Source organism: Xylocopa sonorina, chromosome 6, assembly GCF_050948175.1.
Source record: "Xylocopa sonorina isolate GNS202 chromosome 6, iyXylSono1_principal, whole genome shotgun sequence".
Classification (NCBI taxonomy): Eukaryota; Metazoa; Arthropoda; class Insecta; order Hymenoptera; family Apidae; genus Xylocopa; species Xylocopa sonorina.
The window spans coordinates 5,676,901-5,699,122 of NC_135198.1; the positions used below are offsets into that span (position 1 = coordinate 5,676,901).

The window sequence follows — 22,222 nt, forward strand, 5'->3', positions numbered from 1 at the left end:
TTCTAGGCAAGAAATAGTTTATATCACACATGTGTAGGAGACATTCTATAGTAAGAAAACATTTATAATAGGCAACGCAAAATTATGTATGCGAGTACGTGGGTGAATGTATGTGTAAAAAGGAAGAGAAGGAAAAGAGAGCGGAGAACGTTTCGCCAGGGCCTGCTGGAGGACTGGTAAGTAACGATACCAAAATGGCGGAGCCGTGACTTGAACACTGAGATGTTAGAGACAAGTTAGAACTTCTATTATATGAAAACGAAGGTGGAAATGAGGACTTGCAGAAAATTGTATGTTTGTCTTGTATGGCTGTTGCTCATCCAATGACGAGTGTCGAAAAACCGCTGTAATTGTATTGTTAATTATGGAGCAAGTGGAAAGATCATAAAGTTAGTTTTTTTATTTTTCAATAGAAATACGAAGGTGTACAAATGTATGTAACATATTGGTGTGCAGAGATCATCGATAAATTTCTTACTCGAAGTCATTTGTAATGTACTTCAAAGAAATGAGATTCATTGAAAGTAATCACCCGTGTTTATAAATTAAAACTTTACATTGTACAAAATACTTGTTATCATGATTCAATAATACAAAATAAATATATACTATATACTATCGCTTGTACGAAGTGTGACTATTTACACGATTTCTAAATTTACACTTCTCATCTGTTGGTAAATGTACTAGCACTTGTAACAAATATTTCGATTGCAAATGTTTACCATCGTTGTTCAGTTACAGTTCCGTTGTTTCTATTTTTTTGCCAAGAGGGTTGACGATTGTATTTTGCGTCCTGTATATCGGTGAACTTCGATGAAAGTCATTCGGTATGTTTGCAAGACTTTCCGCGCTGCAAGTAAAATTGATTACTGCATTTCAAATGCAAATACTTAAAATAACATGCGTTTCGTTTTAATTCTGTTTTCCAATTCCATTTCGCGTTACATCCAAAAATATATTTTTGTTGATTTGTACTCGGAAAATAAATTCTTCCAAATTTTATACAAAATCTGTCACACATATTGTGTTGCAGATCAATTTTCAGCAAACAATTTTGCTACTATAATCAAGCATCGACGTAAAAATTATAATTTCGAATGATCCGCTTTTCGAATTTGATTTTCATAAAAAATATTTCATATTGAAGACATATATGTTATCAGCTGCATACTGTATGAATAGAAATCTAATACATTTATCGTGAACACTTATATAATGGTTATCTGCTGTGCTAATTGAATTAATATGTATAATTAATTGGAAAAAAGAGTTTACCTTGAAATGGAAGACACTCTTGGCTCGATATAATAAGGTTTGTCTTCGTTTCTTTGGTTTGTATTGGCTTCGTTCATTATTTCTTCGTTGTTCAGTGCATTTTCATCGAGCGAATCCCTCTCAGATGTATGACTGATGGATTCATCACTTTTGAACCATTCATTCTCGTACGCGTGCATCCATATGGGATTGGAACCTTCCACGCTGTGCTTGTTCGTGTTGGGAACACGTCCAGGTCCTCTAATGAATTCTGCGTCTGATGTCCCTTGGACAGAAACGAATAAATTAACTTTTGAAGGCTATGCCAATCATTCCTCACCCTTAACGTGTCATAGAAAATTATGACATAATTATTTGCTTCAATACTATAGGCATATTATAATTTTCATTTGCAATTTGTTGTTCAATTCTATTTAATCGTTGTTAATCGAAAGAAAAGACGATTAAGAGTTTGCATAAAATCTTTAAAGTCAAAATAAAACTATATAAACAGTTTAACAGAAATGGAACAGATAATTATTTGCAAAATTTTACTAATATTAGCTATTTGTATCTATCATTTTGATAAACTTCATAAGTTCAATATTGTTATATAGCTCAAATTATTAATAAGTCTATATGTCAAGTACACTTATTATGTTAATTAAATACCTCGCTATTTGATAATAAAAAATGTCCAATTTAAATCACACGAGAAACTATGTAGAACTTCAAACATTATTTATTCCAGTAATTAAACAATAATTTGTAACAACATTACACCATCACAAAGTATGAAGCGATAAATATCCAACAATAAAATGAAGCTTCTTAGTACTTTTTCTGTGCATACAATATTACCTCGAGCCCTGATGTAAAACTAATAATTCAGTTAATCAGTAAAGAGAATCTAGTTTCGATAGGTGTTTACCAAAGGGAGAGGCGTTCGCCGCTTTTAATTGCCTCCGGAAGGACGCTCTTTGCGACAGACAGAGAGCTATGCACAGTATCAGCAGCGCACCCAGGAACAAGGTCAATGTCAGAAGCCAAAACGTCGTGCCCGCCTGCTCGTATTGAACAATCGGCTGGTATTGCGCTGGTTGCGTGTCGAGGACGTTGAATTCCTTGAACAGAGTATCGAGCTTCTCTATATTCCTGTCGACTAGCTCGAGAACCTCCGAGACTTCGAGGATGGAGTTGTCCCGACGATTCACCAGGTGCATGTACAGGTCGGTTTTCGTCCTGTCGACGGAACCGTCGTGGTTCTCGTGGATTTTGTACTCGTCGATATTAACTATCGCTCCAGTCACGTTCCCTAGTATTCTAAAAATGGTCACCGTAAAAGTGTTTGAGAAACTTTTGCATAAATTACACTTTATTGGTGTAATAAGGAAAGTATAGAAATTTTCTGCAGGCTGAGAAGCTGAGAGTCGTAGTGGTATATAATTTGGTATGGTATGATATATAATATTATATAATAAACTGTTAGAAATGTATAGAAATGTGTTTAAATGTAATAGTGGAAAACATAGAAATTTGAAAATATCTTGAATGAAAATCACAGATTTTTATATAGAAAACAGACATAATTGCACTCTGCAATTGTATACGTATACTAGCGTAAAAATCAGAACGCAGAATGATACAGATTGTTAATAAAATAAAGTCTAATCTTCCTCTACAATTTCTGTTTCCTTTTTTTAATTTTACTTCGTATAGGCAGTAGACTTATTCTGCATAGTGAATTAGAAATAATATGAAACAATCGTGCAAACGAAGTCTTTACATTTTTTATGTATAACACTGTGACTGACAGCTATATATGTAATTAATAATTACTGTAAGGAATAACTGAGTGTGTATTTATGATTGCAAAGAAATTTATTAAATGCTCACTCTCTAAACACCTCTATTCTGTTACGAACTTCCGGTGGATGCTGCCGCAGTACGAAACGCACCCTCTGATCCTCTCGTAATAAATAAATAAACACCCTTGCTGTGTCTTGCAGACCATGCGTGTCATTCGCTAATACCTATTCGTGAAAATCAATAAAATGTAGCATAATATATTGCTAAGGATAGATAAATATTTTTCTCCAAATTTATTATTGATCTCCTTAATATCTATTAAATACAATACTAACATTTTTTTATAATATACTAATTTGAAATAGTTGCAAGTTATATATATTAAATAGATTACAATTTCAGAGTATCGATGTAATTGACGATATGCTTTGTCAAAATTAGATATCGAAGTAAGAAATCTTTCGATTGAGAGCGATTGATATTAATGGCACTTGTGTTATCACATATCGTTTAAACGATGATTATCATTAAATTCTGCTGCTAAATAGCTCGTTTAGAAATGTAATAATGTATTGCAATATTAAGTTATAAAATTGTAAAAGATCGACTTCACCTACCATGAAATCGAAATACCCTTTCATCCCTCTCTGAGGATCGAAATTCAAGCTCACTACCCCAGAAAGTTTGTTAACCAAAAATGGTTGTAACTCGATACCGTCTAAACCCTCTGTTAACGTCATGTGCATTTTACCAACTTGGTAATAATTAACTATGGCATTTTCATCTGCGTCCAAATCGATAGCCTGTAGTAACAATTACTTACATAAATTACTTACATGGAAATTAAAATATTATAATAGAAATTATAACATTTTAGTATCTACTGTAACGTAAATGTTGATACATTTCTGTTGAACTACGTTTCTTTTAAATTAGTATACTGAACATTTTGATATTTCACCTTTACTTGCATGAATTGCGTGCCAAAATCAGCCTCAGTGGTGACACCACCTGTGAATATTTTGCTAACGAACTTTGGTGGATTATCGTTTATGTCAGTCACGTGTATGATGACTCTCAACGTAGTATCGTTTGTTTCGTCGAAGAATGTTTCGTTTGCTGGAACGGTATTGCAATCCTCCGTTGCTTTTATTATTAACAAATGTTGCTCTTGCTGCTCTCTGTCTAACGTTTTGGCAGTCTGAAACGATTCATTCAAAATACAGACGAATAACAAAAGATTAACAATTAGGTAATTAGTTGAGTGTAGAACTTGTGCTCTCATAAGTAAAAAGAGTAATACAACTATCCATTTAATTAATTGATGAATGTATTCTTCTTCTGTTTCACAACATTACTACTGTTGTGATATAGTAAATTGCTAAAAAAGTAGCGAATATGCATACAACTAAGAAAAAAAAAAAAGAAATAGAGGTATAGTACTATGGTGAACGTAAAAATATATAAACCAGAGAAAAATTGTTATTGTGAATAGAAAGAATATTCTAAAATAATAAAATCTAACAATTTTGATTTCATTAATACTGCATAAGGAATTTGAAAATCTAAAAGATAGTACAACTCGCTTAGACAAGTACTATTGTAAGAACTATAAGTCGACAAATACTTTGAGAACAGAGTAATTAAACTATTGGAGATATAGTAAAAAGCTGTCAAGTAAAATATCGGATTCACTCGTTATAAATTTCCTTAAAATATACAAAAAACCTTTTCTTTTACGTGCTCTCTTACGTGATTAATATTTTTATGTGCCTATATGTTTTTTCTCACTGTACACTTATTTCATTTGTTAATAACTACGAATACAAGTGTTGAAGTATCCTCATCCATTCTTATATCAATATTAATACTCACAGTCAATTCGTGTTTAAAAATGTCAAGGATAAACAATCCATCGTCGTTGCCGCTAATTATAAAGTAACAGACTTGGGTGGGAGGATCGCCAAGATCATCGAGTTCGTCTCTGTCTACGGTTTCCGGCAGCTGCACTCTCTCCGATCCAGGAGATTGCTCCTCCGTAAAATTAATATTGAAAATATTCACCAAGAACTGAGGCTCGAAATCGTTTATGTTTCGTACATAAATAATCAGATCTAAATCCGAGCTGAGTGGCGTTGGGGTACCCAAATCGTACGCTTCCACTCTGATCTACAGACGAGAAGTAATAAATAATAATTACTTCCTGGCGATTTTTCACAGAGAATTAAACGTATCTCTGTTATTCGTGAGATTCTCTTGTTTTCAATCTAAACTTAACGCGTGCTATATTTTTGTAATAATCGCGTGTTAAATTAAAAGAGAAATGGCACACGAGATCTACATTTTTACAAATTTTACAATTTTTTTTTTTAATTTTGTTGAGTTTCAAAGTACCTCGTACAATTTTTGCGTCTCCCTGTCCAACGGTTGTTTCAATGACACAATCCCAGTCGTCTCGTCAATGTGAAAACTCCTCCAATGGCCAGCCAAGTCCTGTTTCAAACGGTAATGGACGTCACCGTTTGGACCAGTGTCCGCATCACTGGCTTCGATTTGTATAATCGCAGTGCCAACGGTTACGTTCTGCAAATAGTACGCGAAAAATAACAAAGACAATACTTTGGAACAAAGAATGAAAAGAACGCGTATTCGTGTAGACTGAGATTCACCTCTGCCACTCGAATTGTTGTATTATGCTGAGGGTTGATGAAGACTGGCGGATTATCGTTGTAATCAGTCACGCAGATGTTCAGTACAGATGTGTCTTTATTAGGAGGATTGCCAAGGTCTCGAGCTTCCAAGTGCAACGAATAATTTCCAAATTTTCCTCGAAGCGAATGCGACGATTTTATGTTCGCCGTCCAATGGTCTGACTGTTCCAGTATGAACAAACCTAATCAAGCGTAATTCAACGTAAATTATCATCGTTAATGGTTGATACTACGCGGATGAATTTTATAGTTAATTATTTGATGCGTTCTTTTTAATAGAGCAACGACCTAATTCGTTCCCGGAGAGAATTCGAATTTTCACGCGGCCATTTGGCGTCGTTGGATCATCCGCGTCTTTCACCTTGATGACAAAGATTAGATCTTTCACGTCGTGGAACTCTGATATGGTAACGCACGTTGATGGTACGTCCATTTTTGGCGGATTGTCGTTGACATCGGTTACTGTAACCCTTGCAAAACATAAAATATTTTTCTAAATTCTTCCAACTCATTTGTATCCTATATTGTATTTCATTTAATTGATACATTAGAAATGATAACAAAATTATTGCAATATAATATCAACGTTCTAGCTTCTTAAAAAATACCTGAAACAATTAGTAATATATATATATATATATATATATATATATATATATATATATATATATATATTTTTTTTTTTTTTTTTAACTTAAAGAAATTAAAATTTCTTCTGTGAAAGTGAATTGAAATGTTGCTAAATGTAAAAAAGAAAACTATTGAAGATTAAAATAAATACTAATATTGTTCAATGGAAATAGTATTTCTAAGTCAGCATCGCTTTTGATAGAGTGAATTATTAATTCTCAATCCTAATCTGTAAGCACCTAATCTAATCCTGTAAGCACAACTATAAATCATTGAAGTAAAACAACTTACTGGATTTGTTTGAACGCGTTCCTCGACTCGCCAGCTGTATAACCAAATTGATAGTTATCCCAAGCTTCGATGACTAAAACATAGCTCTGTTTAATTTCCCAATCAATTGAATCGGCCACTGTCAGAGCACCTGTTTCCGGATGTATAGCAAACGTTCCCTGTTTCGTAAAATATTTCCACCGTCAATTTGTTCTATCTCCTTAATTTAATTTTCACATCCATAAAAACCGTACAATAATTTACAAAATAAACCTGCAAACTTGCCTGGGACGACATTCTATCCAACAAATATGTAATCTTCCCGTAATCCCCGCTATCGGAATCTTTCGCCTGAATGGTAGCGATTTCTGTGCCAATCTTCGCGTTCTCCATTACAGTCAAATTGCTAATATCGGACACAAAGTACGGATTGTTGTCGTTTTCGTCCAACACTTGTATGTACACCTCAGAAAGACTCGATCTATGAATAAAACATTCAGTTGCAGCAATAAAATAAGACCACTATTGAAAACGACGAAATCGAAGAAAATGAATTCTAAGTTAATTAATTGGTTTATGGTTGTATGAAATATGAATTTGTGTGGAAGAACAATTTTTTTAGCATAAAAGGTTAAAATAAAAAGTTACATTTCTTAAATTGATACTGAACATTGAGACTAGAAAAATCATCAAGTGAATGACACAAACACCAGATGATTAGTTTAATGGAAAATGAAGAGAAGCGAGTCTACCTGGGTGGAATGCCCGAATCAGTGGCACGAACTGTTAAATTGAGCCAGGAATATTGTTCCCTATCGATTTTATTCGCAACGACCATTTCACCAGTTTCTGAGTCAAGATGAACTAAATCCGCCAGCTCTTTGGGGCTTTCCAATGAATACGTAATACTGCGATTCTTGTCCGCATCGTCAGCCACAATGTTTGCGATATTAGCACCATTTTTACTATTCTCTGTCACAGATCGCCTGTAGAATGGTCTTCGAAATCTTGGATTGTTGTCGTTCTCGTCCTCGATTATTATATTCAAGGTAGCTGAAAATACGAAGTTTTAGACAGATTCGAAGGGATTTCTTATGCTGTGAATACATCTGACAAAATATTGAGAAATTAATTTCAAAGAAATTAAAAAATAACTGTTAGTAAGTATATGCTTTCTCAAAGAAATAACACACAGGCACAAAAGCGTATATAAAATAATAATAAATCGCAAATATATTTCCAAAATATCACAGAGTGATCAACTAACTTTCAATACGTCACTTAATAAAATTATAAATGTGGATGTTAAGAAATATTTAAAAGAAGATATTCTCCATTTGGTATACTTACTTGTAATATATTAAAATAAAAGCATACTAACCAGATGCAGTCTGCACCCCTTTAATCGCGGCCAAGTCTTCGACAACGAGACCCAACCTTATCGTTTCCACTCGCTCTCTGTCGAGTAGCTTGACAACTCGCAGCAAACCATCGAGGGCATTCAGTTCCAAAGCGGATAAATAATCATATTCCTGGATCTTAATTAGTGTTCCCTCCTCGTTTCTTGCCTCCGAGGAATTCGGATCGATTCGATAACGCAGTATCGGCGCTATGTCCGGATCATTAGCCACAACGCGATGCACATACGCGCCTACCTAATAAAATAGCATTAATAATTAGATAGTACAAATCGCATAGATACGTTTAAGTTTTTAGCAAACTATATTTCTCGATAACTACTTGTAAACCTGTATCTGTCCAATGCCAGTGATCTTTAACAACCGAATGGAAATAACTTTAGATATCATAGCGAAAGTGTCTATTGGATATGTCCTTTTCTCGTTAAAACAAGCTAATTCGCGTGTTGCAATTTTACGAAATTTCTGAGTGAGAGGAGTAGACGTTGAAGGTAATTTGTGGATAAAAATTGCGTAGAAATGGTAAAAGTCCACTCTCCAAATGCTCAGTCAACCGCAGGTACCAAGTGCACCCTCGAGTGATGCATACGTGAATTCTGCGTGCCCTAACTTTCGACCATAGCAAGCAATAAATTAAAGACACCTTGACTTGAACAATGCAACAACGAAACAAATGAAACGAAAGTAAAATGTGAAACCTCTAGTTGGCACGTGTCAGAAAAAATGAAATAAATCTTGACTCGAACTGATAACTTCTTGGATGTTATCACAGATGTGGACAACTGGTTGCCAAATGCATATGAATTCACAGAAAAACGAAATGCAAAGGAAGATGATTAGTCGACACCAATGAAATCTTTCCCTTGAATCTTTCCCCTATTTTACCATTCAACGCACGTTTCATTGAACTTGTACCCACCTGTGTATTCTCACGGATAGTTACTGTGCCAGGCTCGATGAAAATTGGTGGTTTGTTATTAACATCTATGATAGTAATGTTAACGAGCACTTCAGCTGTTCTTTGGACTTCTGTTCCACTGTCGATCGCGATCACGTTCAAGCTGTACCTCGTAGTTTTTGGTGAGGTCAGGTCTGGATCTAGATTTGAGCCTGGCGCGACTCTGATCACACCCTTTTCAGGGCTAATCACGAATTTGTCACCCGCGCCGCTTTGAATTCGATAAACCAGTTTGTTGTTGGGCGAAGATAGATCCTTGTCCCATGCTTTCACCTGCAACAAAGATAACGTTTCGTTATTATCGTTTTCATGCAAGACGAGAGTGGATCGTAAATTATCTACCCTGGATTTCACGAGAAAAGGATAGTGTTTGGCTACATTCTCAAATCTAGTTTGGCTACATTTTCCATTTTTTTTTAAAGATAATTTTAAATTATAAAGTAGAAATTTTTGTATATTTTGCAAGAAATCAAATCTTGCCATTGACATTCCGCGTGTGAGAATGTTAAGGGAGAAATGAATTGAATTCAGGTTTTCTAAATTTTATGTGTGGGAAGTAGAATATCTTAAGATGAAATTATTTATGAAAAATGAAGAGAATATCTAATTTAATGTATAGATTATTCAAGAATGAAATCAAATATCACCGTAATCAATGCTTAGCACACCTATCTAGTTTAGCAGTTCATTCAATTTTATAATAAACGCAATCATTGAAATTAACTGAATATTATTTCATTCGAGAGAAATAAAAATAACAATTTCAAAAGTTAAAATAGGTGTACAATGTTCAAAACTTACGGTTCCATATTCAAATCGATTGCAGATAATAATTCTAACACGTAATATGATTATTGGTACCTGAATTACGCTGGTACCTCCAGGAAGGTCCTCAGGAATGCTCCTCTTGTACAACGTCCTCTCGAATGCGGGCGGGTTATCATTGATGTCCTTCAGGTAAATAATCAACGGTGCGTCTGAACTCAAACTCGGTGCTCCCATATCTCTGGCTCGTACAGACAATCTCAATGGACGCACGGACGTTTCCTTGTGCCCTTGACTGATAGGCAACGCCTCGTAATCTAAGGGCGCCGTCGGGGTGATCACACCTCGCTTCGAATCGATGGTAAAATTCTGCGAAAATTCGCTGGACACCAACGCGTAGACCACCTTGCTATTCTCAGTACCTGTGGAAAGTTTCACGAGAGTTATTGATAACGTTTCTGATTTTTTTTTAACATTTAGATTCGCTCTTGTGATAAATTATGCGAAGGTGATCTCTATTTCTTTTCATGGTTCTAAGTGAGTGGTAAATTAATTTTCAAAAACAGCTTATAATGACGCTCGAATCGATAGGTCTCCTTCGTTACTCATTTTCAAGACTCTATTTCTTATCGCAAGATTCATTGTTGCTTCATCGTCGTTAATAGTTTGAAATGATTAAACGTGCCACATGAATTTCGAATTTTTCATTCTGAATATTAATTGAGAAATAGTAGGTATGCTTTCAACTTGTGTAACGAATTTTACTTCGTTTAATAATGGCTAACGTGAAAGAGTAAATTAATGGTTATTCATCTTAATTGTTATCAATCTTAGTTCATCGCATGCACCAAAAGAAGTTTAGTACCATTCAAATCGATGTCAAACGCTTCGACGATTACTGGTGATTCAAAATGGTCCTCGTTCTCCAGAAGCACTGCTTCGTACTTATTCTGTAGAAATATGGGAGCGTTATCGTTAATGTCGTACACGTTCACGATTAATTGGGCAGTGTTGCGATTCCCTTTCCCAAGATCATCTCGTGCTTCAACGGTTAAGTAATGTCGTGATACTAATTCTCGATCGAAACTTGGTCCCGGTTCTTTGACTGTGATCACACCAGTCACAGGGTCCATTGATAACCTATAGCGAAGAAAACGAGATTGCAAGGTCTCATTTAATTAAAAATATAAGTTTTCTTTATATTTATGATAATGCAAAAGGAAAATTGAAAATTACAAAACTGTAATTGACTATACGTTTTCGAAGATAGCAGAAATTCTGTCAAGCATAAAATTACGTATATCAATGCAATGCAGTGTACAAAATTATTTTAATTATTTAAATAAATATTGCTCTGCTCTTTTCAACAATTAAATAATTGTTGAACTCACGCGTGCGCGATGCTGCCACCCAAATTCGTATATCTGATCCCACGTGTACCAAAATTCTCACTGTCCTCGTCCAGCGCCTGCACCCATGCCACTGTGGTTCCAAGGGCGCAATTCTCAGGAATCGATACTTCGTAGATGTCCTTCGTAAACTCCGGATAGTTATCGTTCTGGTCCTTTATAAAAACAACTACTGGCACTTTGCTTTGTTTCGGTGCTACGGTTACCACTTCCTTCGCGATCAATGTAAAATTCACCTCTACAATTAGAAAACATTCAATTTTCATAAGTATAAGATGTGAAATGTAATTATTGCTATATTTACTGTAGCAACATTTATAATCTACGTGAAAAATTTGGTGGATTGAAAGCAAAATTGGCAAATACTAAAATTAGTGAAATGATTTACAGTGTGTACCTATAGAATGTGTCTGTCTTGAGCTATTTTTCTAAATTAAATCGTACAATCATGTTTTATTGTTATGATAGAAAAATAATAATTACTTGATCTGGTTTCAAAATCAAGTTTGCTGGAATTCTTCACACGTATTAAAAATGGAGCTTCGTTAATTCCTCTAGAAGGAGTTACATCGAATATTCCATCGTCGCCTTCGATGAACATTCTGAACGTACCATTTGTTCCCTGTAAATACGTTTATCGTAAACAAATTGCATCTAATTACAAGTTTTAAACATAAAATTGATTAAAATAATTGTGATACTATTTTTACAACCTTCACCATTATTTCAATAATAATAAAAGTAAAAGTTCAGCGATCACTCCTGTTATTTAATCAATAAATACAAATGATACTAATGTATATGTATGGAAAAATGTCTAATTTTAATTGCTAATCGAAGGCAAATTAAAAGAAAAATTTCTGTGCCCAAATCCAATACAAAAAGCAAACATTCAAAGTTCTTTTGGTGGTTAACCGAACCACCTCAGCATCTCGTGCAAATCAAGGACGTTAGACAGACTCCCTCGAGTTTAATTGAAACGGCCAGGAGCCCATCGCGAAGCTCCCATGCCTCGCAACGGTCACGTGAAATGTTACAACGTCTGCTTCTCACCAAATCGTGATCGTAAACTTCCGGTATCGCATCCCCCATGAAGTTAACCGGGGTATTGTACGGCGCGTTCTCGTTTATCTCGGCGCTGTATCTCGCGCTACGGAACTTGGGCGTCTCGTCGTTCACGTCCATCAGGATGATGGTGACCTCGGTCGAAACCGATGGCGCGGGTACCATGTTCGACACCTCCTTCACGGTGACCTCCAAGACGAACGTGCCGTCCGCGTTTTCCTCCGCCTCGCGGTCCAACTGGTCCCTGGTGAACACCAAACCGGAAGTCGCGTCTATGTCGAACAAATACTTCGGACCTTGGCTGATGCTGTACGTCACTTTATTGTTTATCCCCTTGTCACCGTCCACCGCGCGAACTGCAAAATTATGGGACGAATAGTTGTAAATTTTAATAATTGATGATTAGTAATAATTACGATAAATTATGTATACATGTTATATTGTAATTATGTTATCAGGCACAGTGACTGATAGAGGCATTTAGACGTCTATGTAATATTGAATTTTTGTTCAGTGAAGTATATAAAGATATATTTATCTATAAATGTAATTGTTTCTTTCAATATGGCAAAATGTTTTCAGTAAGGTTTGCTTTGTTTTTAAGTGAGAATAATTTAATTGTAATCCATCTCGAAAAGATCGTCAGCTTAATTTTTTAAACGGGGTATCATTTGAATAGGATATAATATCAAAGGCAACCTTTTAAATGGCTATTTATGTGGATAACTATGTATATTGACTTGACGTTACATTTTATACGTCCTTTATGTATGGTACCTATATGTATGCAACTTTTTAATTACATTTATAGTTATACGTAAATTAAATAAAAGTATTTCTTAATAATACCAAATGTTGGTGGTAAGTTTACTGACCTTGGAGAACTGACGTGCCTATCCTAGCATTTTCACTGATCCTGACAACAGGCGTCATGGTTATGAATTCTGGAGGTTGATCCTCCACGTCCTGAACCTTGACGAGTATCGCGGTTGTTCCTGTATTTACCTGAAATAATTACGAACGAAGGTAACTTGAGAAATGTTCTTGTGCCTCTACATTTTAAAAATATTTATTAGATAGATTGCATATGTGTAAAAAGTAAAAGCTATCACGATTTGTGTCGTCACTTTTGAACATGACCTAAATTTATTTCAACTGACAAGAAGCATTCTCATTGTCCTTGATGTATTATACAGGAATTAACGTAAGTAAAGATAGCTTTTGCCACGTTATGAGGGCTCTATCTTCTATTGAATTTTAATGGCACCTCCATGCTTGCGATAGTAAGTTCAATGTGGTTAAAGCGAACAATGACAGTAAGTAAATTTATTTATATTTATTCTAAAATATACAAGGTCGATGAACTTTTAAGAATATTTATGTGTTCATTTCGATTGAATTATTTTTAATACTTTAATGCATAGTATTTTAAAATGTAACTTTTTTGTATTTGTATTAATCTATGATTATAATATATGAATAAAAATTAAGTATAGTAAGTGATATTATATAGCAAAAATTACATAAAATTATTTGCAAGAATTTGAAGTTGTTTAGTGTAAGCAAATTTTCTTTTTTTTCTTACCTTTACAAAGATCTTTCAATTAAATATTCAAATTGATACAAAATTGTTATTCTTAAACTGTCCAAAATGATTTTTCCTGATACAAAAATTGCAAAATTTCTGTACTCAACCAACTGTACCATTTCTCCTCCATTTTCTGACTCTGTACCAAAGTAAAACGTAAACCTTTTCATTGATCGCTCGATCGATGGCGAGAACTCGCAGCTGGTACAAATATTTCCTCTCGTAATCCAGGTGACCCACGAGGCGGATGACACCTTTCCCATTAACGGTAGAAATGGTGAACACGTCATTGTCGCCGTCAAGTTCTTGCAGGTAGTAAACCACCTGTCCGTGTGCCCCCAAATCCGCGTCCGTCGCTTCGACTGTTGCCAAAATGCCAGGCCTCGAATCCTCCCGCAGCGTCACCGAAGTTGGATGCGGTCGGAAAATTGGCACGTTGTCGTTCACGTCTTCCACCAGCAGCAGCAAACTTTGCGTGATGAAATTTCCATCCCCCAAACGGCCGTCTGTCAGAGTCAATACTAACGCGTACTCGTCCCTTGCCTGAAGAAACCAATTACTAATTACTTTCTACAATTTACACTCATTCTAGTTTTCGAAAACTACATTTAGTAAATTTAAGTAACATAGAAAATTGCAATTTTCTCTTCGTTACTTTCAATAATATTAAATTTTATTTAATTTTATTTTTCGAGTGATAAATTGTCGCTTCTAAACTTAGATCGATGGTATCAAAAGAGAAACAGTGTTAAACTCGATGCGAATCGTCAGATAAGGTGTGTCACGTCTTGTTACTTTCCTACATGATTGCAAAACCGTATAAAGCGATCGATTTCCGCAGATTGCGCCATTTTGGTTTAATACGCGGTTTCCTTCTATCATCTGAAAATAGATTGTAAATGTACATTAATAATGCACCGAGGGAACGATTTCCTTAGATCACAACATTGATAATGCACCGAGCGAACATTTTTCTTAAATCGTACTATGAGGCTGAAGAAAATCAGTGATTAATAAAATTGCTACGTACAACGGTACACGTTGAACATGAAAAAAAGTAAATGGAAAGCGCGAAACGATCACGAATGCTGGATAAGAAGCGAGCAACCTGTCGTCTGGAAAATGCCAGCCTCGTCTGAATTGTTCTGAAATAGTCTCAGCGATCTCCATAGGGGTACGCGTAACTTCGAACCGATAATCAAAGGACATGCGATATTTCTGAACAGGAAATTAACTAGCACGCGAACGGTCACGTTTACGAGGGACGATGATGACAAAATAATAACTTTCACGAGCAGATTCAGCGTAGATCGGTGGTTGTACGCATCCTCAGATCGCTGCCACGTTTCTCTTTAATGGCTTCAACATTGTCGCTGTCGCGATCGAGCATATCGTGCGCGGAGGATGTTCGAATAGCGAGGACTACTCAGGCGTGGAAACGGTGAAGAAACGAATGTAAGTATGCAGAAATAAGCGATTCTACGTTATGAGTTTTCCTATTTTCCGCTATCTTTGAACGCTCGCGTGTTTGAAATGATCACTGTTGTTACGCGATCGGTAGTTACGAACGAAGAGGGTGTTATTATGCGTAGGTGTTTTCAAGTGGAAATACTTTCTGTAAGGATATTAGTAAAAGGGTAGAAAATATAATTAATGCTTATACTATCTCACCCATGGTACTTTCATAGTTAATAAAATGAGTTATGCGAAGGTGACTAGCATAGTTGTACATTTGTTACTTTTCGAGTTTTGCTATCACGTTTGTCGTCTGATATTCGAATGTCTAGTGACAAAAATATCGAAAATATTTTGAGTATTGAAGAGAGTACAGAAGATATGACTGAAATTCCATGAAACAAACGCAGAATTTGCATTTTTTGTCTATGTAAGGAACGCTGAAGGGAAAATACGTTTGCGACTATTGCAACAATCTTATTTGTGGAGACCATAGTTTTTGTTACGTTATTGTGATTGAGATAAATAATGGAAATATATAAATGTACACGTTTTTAATTCGTCGTCTATGAATCGAATGATTAATTAGAAAGTAACGCTAATTTAGATTTAGTTATATATATTTAATGTCTCACTAATATACGAGCACTTTGTGTCTAGAATCTCGTAAATAAGAAGATACTGGCGTGCTGCAATACACACTTGAGTGAATCCAAAGGCGAATGTTTCGGTAATAGACATAACTCGATTGCATTTAATGCAGTTAATGCACGTCCGTCGCAGCTATTACAGAGTCATTGCACTTAGAAACAATACTCTCATTTTGAATATGCTTTCTCTCGTTCATTTTCCTATACGTTACATGTGAGAAGTCGAGGAGAGACTATAAGATATTGTAAATATTAAGCAAATATAGGTTCCACATATATAAATTACAACAAAATTCGAGAGCTATATTTAATGTAATTATTAAAAAAAATTATTTGCAAGTAACAGTCGAGGAACTGTTCTTTGAAGTAAATTTCAAATAAAACTCTTGGAATAGTAGAAAGTTGGCAATAGAATTGAGAAATAATTCGAAGTGCAAAGGGTTAATTTAATGACCTTTAGGAACAGCAAAAAGAACTATAAAATAATAGAAAGTGAATTCACAATGTTAGTACAAACCAGATCAGATTACGGGATCGTAGGATCGCAAACGTACCGCTCAAACCACCCCTATTGCGAGGGTTTCTTAGTTGCAATGTATTCAAGCTATACAAGTTGATTTCGATCACTATAAGGCTTCGAAACGTAACTTGAGACTACCGTGAAGAGCAGGGAAAATCGAATTTCGCGACAGTAACACTCGAATACAAAAAATGCAAGTTTTATGCGCAATGAAAAGCAAACAAATTTAGTAATATTAAAAATATTCAAATTTTTCTTTCTATTCTCCATGTTTTTGTCGCATTGCAATTTTTTAAGCGCTTTTAGGTGTCTACAATACCACAAGCACAATTTTTCAAGCGTTTACAGTATCACAAGCGTAACTCTTCGAACCATCTTTAGACACCAACAATACTCAAAGTACTACTTTCTTCTTTCAATCATAAAGCATTGCTTTCTTCTTTCCATCGCTAAGTTCGAGCAACCACAGTTGCATTCTAATCGCCTGACTTTTTCACCGCTAACAAAAACATCTGTAACAGTATCCAGACCACTGAAAGGTAAGAACAAAACTGAATGTTTCTCGGGATGTTCGATGCGATTTCGCTGGACCGCCATTGTGCGCAGTGGCACGGAATCATTGCTACGAAATAGACCGTCCTGCGGAGAAATTACCTCTCTGTCCAGCAATTTGTTCAGGTAAATATTGGCCTCGTTTGGGCTAAAATTCTCGACCCGGATCACGTCGCTGCCAGGTTGATCTCTAACGCCGAACGTCAGGCTGTCACCGTCAGGATCGGCGCCGCGAAGCCTGTAAATTAAACTGCCTGCAACAGAAACCAGTCGACGCAGATAGCAACGCGATACACCGTCGAACGAACGGCGTAATTAATTGAAACGTGCTGAAACGTTGATTGGACTGTGACCAGCGCGTGCAGGCTTGCAAGCGTTACAAGATGGCGCGTGCAAAGCTGCACGCAGTATCCTGCGACTTTTTTCTTAACAACGATTGCACTGTCCATTAACTAAATATTTTTGTCTCTTTTTCTTTCTCTGTATTTTTATATGGAAATATAGAACGTTATTTTTTTCAAAATAAAGCTAACTTTTCCTAAGAAATTAATCAGTGCCTGTAAAATGGTCAGGGTTTTTATTCCTGTTCGTAATATGGGAAATTTGAAAAGTTAGAAATATGAATAGAATATCCATGCTCGTTCTCTTCGGTGTAAACAATAACGGCGTGCACTTTTGATTGCGCAGAGTGAATCACAGCGCCAGGCAACAGTTCAGCTAGCAACAGATTATCCGTGCGAAATTACGTTCCTTTCTCACCGTATAATTGTACGTTCCTGTGTAAAACGCTTTTCAACAGCAAACTTCATTCATCTCTGTCTATTAACAGTGGCGTACGTAGATTTTTGTTACTCATTGCACCTTTAATGTTGGTGTATCCCGCCAGTGTGTACGTAAATTTTAGCATATTAATGAAGAAACGGACAGTGAACCAATGATTCTCAAAATTGTTGTAAATAACATATAAGTAACAAAAATAAAGTGAGATAAAAATATTGTTTTTTAACAATAGCAAAGTGTTATAAAAATTTTAAACTACCTTGAACTAATGGAATTATCTAAAGCTATATATTATATAAACAATCTTATTCCAATTCAGATTCTCATCTCAGATGTGTCTCACTCTAACCTTTACTTAATTTCAACGCAAGCCCAAACGAATCTCAACCTTAATTTAACATTTAAATCAATTTTTATCTTAACTTTAACAGATATTATCGCTTAAACGAGGACTATCCTCTAATTAATTCTTGCAGGGAACGATTTATCGGGATTCACCCCTCTGCTACGTGTGAACAAAACCCGCGAAGTGTACTTCTGTTCTGCAATTTTACCTTGGCAACTCCATACACACTGGTCTCACCTGGTTGTTCGTTAAAAACGCAGGAAAATGCGCTCTAATTAAACATTAATAAGCGTAATGCGTCCTGTTTCGCGCGCGCAGCGTGAAAACAGATGGCGCGTAATGGCACATGCCCTTACCAACTGGTGTGTCGGTGCCCTCCTTCAGCCTCAGAATGATTTCCGTTTGACCGTCGATCAAGAACCGTGGCGGATTGTTCCTGGCGGAGCAGCTCGCCAAAAGGCAGACGAAGATGAAAGCCAACCATCCGGGCTTGAATCGACGCCTCTTGTAGGATCGCAATAACCACGAAAACGCGATCACAGGCTCCGTCAAGGTCATCTTTGGAGTAGACGTTGGTTAACTGACATGATTAACTTCCCCCTGTCGAATGGAGATGTATTCGACGCTGACGATGCTGAGGATCGTATTGGGACGTTGAATCCTTGAATGAGAAATACATTCGGTTATTTATTGGCTTATTTAACTAGTTGTAGGTACATATGTGTATGAAATATCACATTTTAATATGGTACTTATAGTCACTTGTTCTTTAAAATTATAGTCATGGTAGTTAGTCTTTTTTTTTTTTTTTAGATTTGACAAAATTAAATATTGCGAATGCATGTGGAAAATATATTATTTTTAATAAAACATCTCTGTTGCCTGGTTTTTGTTGAAATTCTTAAATAACGTAGAGCTACGTTCCTTATTGTAAAAGTGTTAAAAGTAGTTTTTTGATTTGCTTTCTGTACGTATCAAATATTGGTGTATACATAAATTTGAAATTACAATAATTACAACTAGCATTTAACGCGCTAGAATAACAATTAACTTTACCATACTTTGCAACGAGATAATGAACAAATGATTAACTGTACGCCACAATTGCCGCGTGCAATTAAAAATAGACGCATAAAATAAAATAGAAAATTTAAAAAATTGCTGAAAATAAATAACGACGGAAACCACTCACGGTGAATGAATAGTTTCGTTCAAAAAGTCAGTCAGCTTCGCGGTAGCAGTTTTATTCGTTCGAGACGCGATACTCTCGAGGTGCGCGTCACTTTCACGCTCGTATTAATTCGCCAACGTGCAATTCTCCGCGGTGAGACCGTTTTCGTGGAATTGAAACTAGTCCCCCCAGTGTTAGATCCTAAAGTTAATTGGCTCAATGGTGCAACGTTTGAGCCAGATTGGAGCCACCGTAATTGGTTCCGCGGAGAAAACACACCGAGAAAAGATTGCGGATCGAGGTGCAGACCATCTTGCACCCCACTGAAAAGGTAACTGGGCCAGAAGGAAAGCGCGAGTAAACCGGTTGCCAGTGGAAAAAGGTTATGAATTTTCTTCTACCGCTCGAGCTGAATTTCTTTGCTCCAGTGAAAATTCGTCTCTTACTCGATGGAGTTCTCGTTTTTTGCTAATTTCAAGAGACTGACTTTTCTCTATTATTGTGGTTGCTGCAAGACTTCTGCCGCTGCGTCGAAGAAACGCGCTTTCGTGGTGACTGATATGGTCCGTGGGACTGGAATAAGTGGTGGTTGTACGGTAATAATTGTCAATTGGAAACTATATTGTTGAAAACATCAGTTGTTTTATATGAAGATGTGTTAATAAAACAAATTCTGTCCTAGCAATGACAGAAAAAATGATCAAACACTCTGCTATTAATGTAATTGTGTGATGAAATTAGAAACGAATTGAATTTCTATGCTTTGGTGAATTTTTTTTATACTTTTTATTAACATAAGTTTCTTTAATCGTTCCACGATGGTTTTTCAAGGAATTACTTTCAGTCTTGATTTTAAAATAAGATTTCTAGATGGTTTAGATTGACATAAAATGTATTTATGATTGGATTGCTAAAGCTCTGATTGAACTTAAAGAAATTGAAGTAAGTACTTAAGTAAAATATCAAAGCTTATGGTAAACAGTAATGTAATAAACACATGTACGATTATTAATTAATTAAGAATGAATTCAATGAAAATGTTCCAGAACGCAGATTTAAATTCAAAGTGTTAGTGCTCCAGTCGTTACAACCAATTTACTAGACGAAGCATTGTTTTCCCGTATACTTTTCCTCAGCAACGGACTGCTCTGCGTTCAATGTCAAGAATCGTCAAGAGTCACCAGTGACCACAAGGACAATTAAACGAAGTGAAAGCTCACCGGAAGTCTTAGTTGGTTTCCCACGACGTTCTACCGCGCAGCCGTAATACAAGCGTGAAAAGACGAAGCGGGTTCTCGTCTTCCACGGAACAATTTGTAACGCGAATCACTAATTTTTTTTTTCTGAAACTCCACTTTCGCTGAAAGAATTTTACTTCTGTGTGATACCACCTTTACTTTTCCCTGCTAAATCAATTAGCGAATACTTTTATCGCTATCGAGATTTGAAGTACGTGTATTTGCGTGCAACCAAGATCTCGAGATTATTCTTCTCATAATAGAAAAATTAAAAAATTTATTAATATCGTAAGAGATTATTTTCTATTACACTTATTCAGCTTAATTTCTGAAGCATCCTATTTAACTTTCCTCTAATAATGCAAGTAAATGATCACGATGCTTATCTCAGTTTAATTACTTAACAGTCTCGATGGTAATCTCCTTGACCGTTACTGTTTGCGGGATTCTATATTACGATTCTGTATTGTAGTAAGCAAGTAGATAAAATCTGAAAGAAATTGTGTAAGTTCGTACGATTAACTTGAATTACTCCATAAGAATGAACGTGTTACATTACAGTAGCATCTCTAAATGAATATTTTAGAAAGCGTTTGACTTTCCTTTAGCATAAACGTTCATGTAAATCGAACTAAAATCGTTAATAATTATTATTTATATCAGATACGAAATTAGTATTTCCTCATTTTGTAATATAAATGTTAATGTTTTTGTTATCTGTGTCACATTATTATTCATTAAGAAAAGTACACATTAAAGCAGTAATTTTCTTGATATAACACAATAGAAATAAATTGTCAAAATTTACTGCTCTCCTATATATATCTAATTGTAAAATAATACAGGAATATATATACTGTAATTACAGAGTACACAGAAAAGTTAATCAAATGAATTGATCAATTTTATAGAGAGCGGAAATAATACACATTTATAAAACGCGTTCACGACGGGCAGGAAGTCTGAACTAATGGTACGATTTTCATTAAATGGCTTAATTAAGAAAGTAGCTTTCCTATCCACTGAAAATCCGGAAAAAGATAGTTTTTTTAGTGCAATATATTACTATATGGTTTCATTCCTTAGTAGGAAAACGTTTACATAATTTATTCCAGTCTCGAACTATCAAGTCTCTACATTAATTGTCTTATATCACAGATTAATTAACATTTCAAATCCTACGTATAGTTATTGATTCATCATGTGTACAGAAAGTTATTTGCAAGAAAAATAACAAATCTGTAGTAAAAGACTGTTTATCTACAGAATACGTGACTATACGTATTAAAAAATGAAAAAATATGCTTTAAGACGTTCTTATAAATCCTAAGATACTCTTACAATGGAAATTTATATTTATATTAAAAGATAGGGAAAAGGAGACAGAACTAGGTTGGCAGAAAAGTACTTTCGATGTTCATGCATAGTGTTATTATCATTTTGAAAGATTTCTGGCTATGCTATGATATTTTCCTTTCGACATTTGATATCAGTCAGATTTACAAATAAGTTGCGTGAAATTTTATCTTTTTTATATCTTTCAATTCGATTAGAGAGCCACGCTTTACTTGAAATCGATTTCCATTTATCGAACGAACGGAAGCATGTTCCAACAATGACAAAATGTGGC

At 35.4% G+C, this 22,222-nt stretch overlaps 1 protein-coding gene across 1 annotated transcript; it reads right to left on the minus strand.

Moving 5' to 3' along the window:
* Positions 1 to 630: 630 nt before the first annotated feature.
* Positions 631 to 18,776, minus strand: LOC143424591 (cadherin-23-like). The gene is made up of 24 exons (XM_076896739.1): positions 18,540 to 18,776; positions 17,160 to 17,311; positions 14,043 to 14,423; positions 13,168 to 13,297; positions 12,281 to 12,648; positions 11,711 to 11,849; positions 11,210 to 11,465; positions 10,684 to 10,958; positions 9,915 to 10,240; positions 9,011 to 9,326; positions 8,059 to 8,328; positions 7,430 to 7,730; positions 6,963 to 7,158; positions 6,699 to 6,856; positions 6,066 to 6,247; positions 5,736 to 5,959; positions 5,461 to 5,649; positions 4,942 to 5,235; positions 4,028 to 4,267; positions 3,684 to 3,869; positions 3,154 to 3,290; positions 2,189 to 2,580; positions 1,279 to 1,543; positions 631 to 853 (listed from the first exon to the last, which is right to left on the minus strand). The coding sequence occupies exons 1-24, from the start codon at positions 18,739 to 18,741 to the stop codon at positions 739 to 741; spliced, it is 5,694 nt and encodes a 1,897-aa protein (XP_076752854.1). The 5' UTR covers positions 18,742 to 18,776; the 3' UTR covers positions 631 to 738.
* Between the last annotated feature and the right edge of the window lie 3,446 nt (positions 18,777 to 22,222).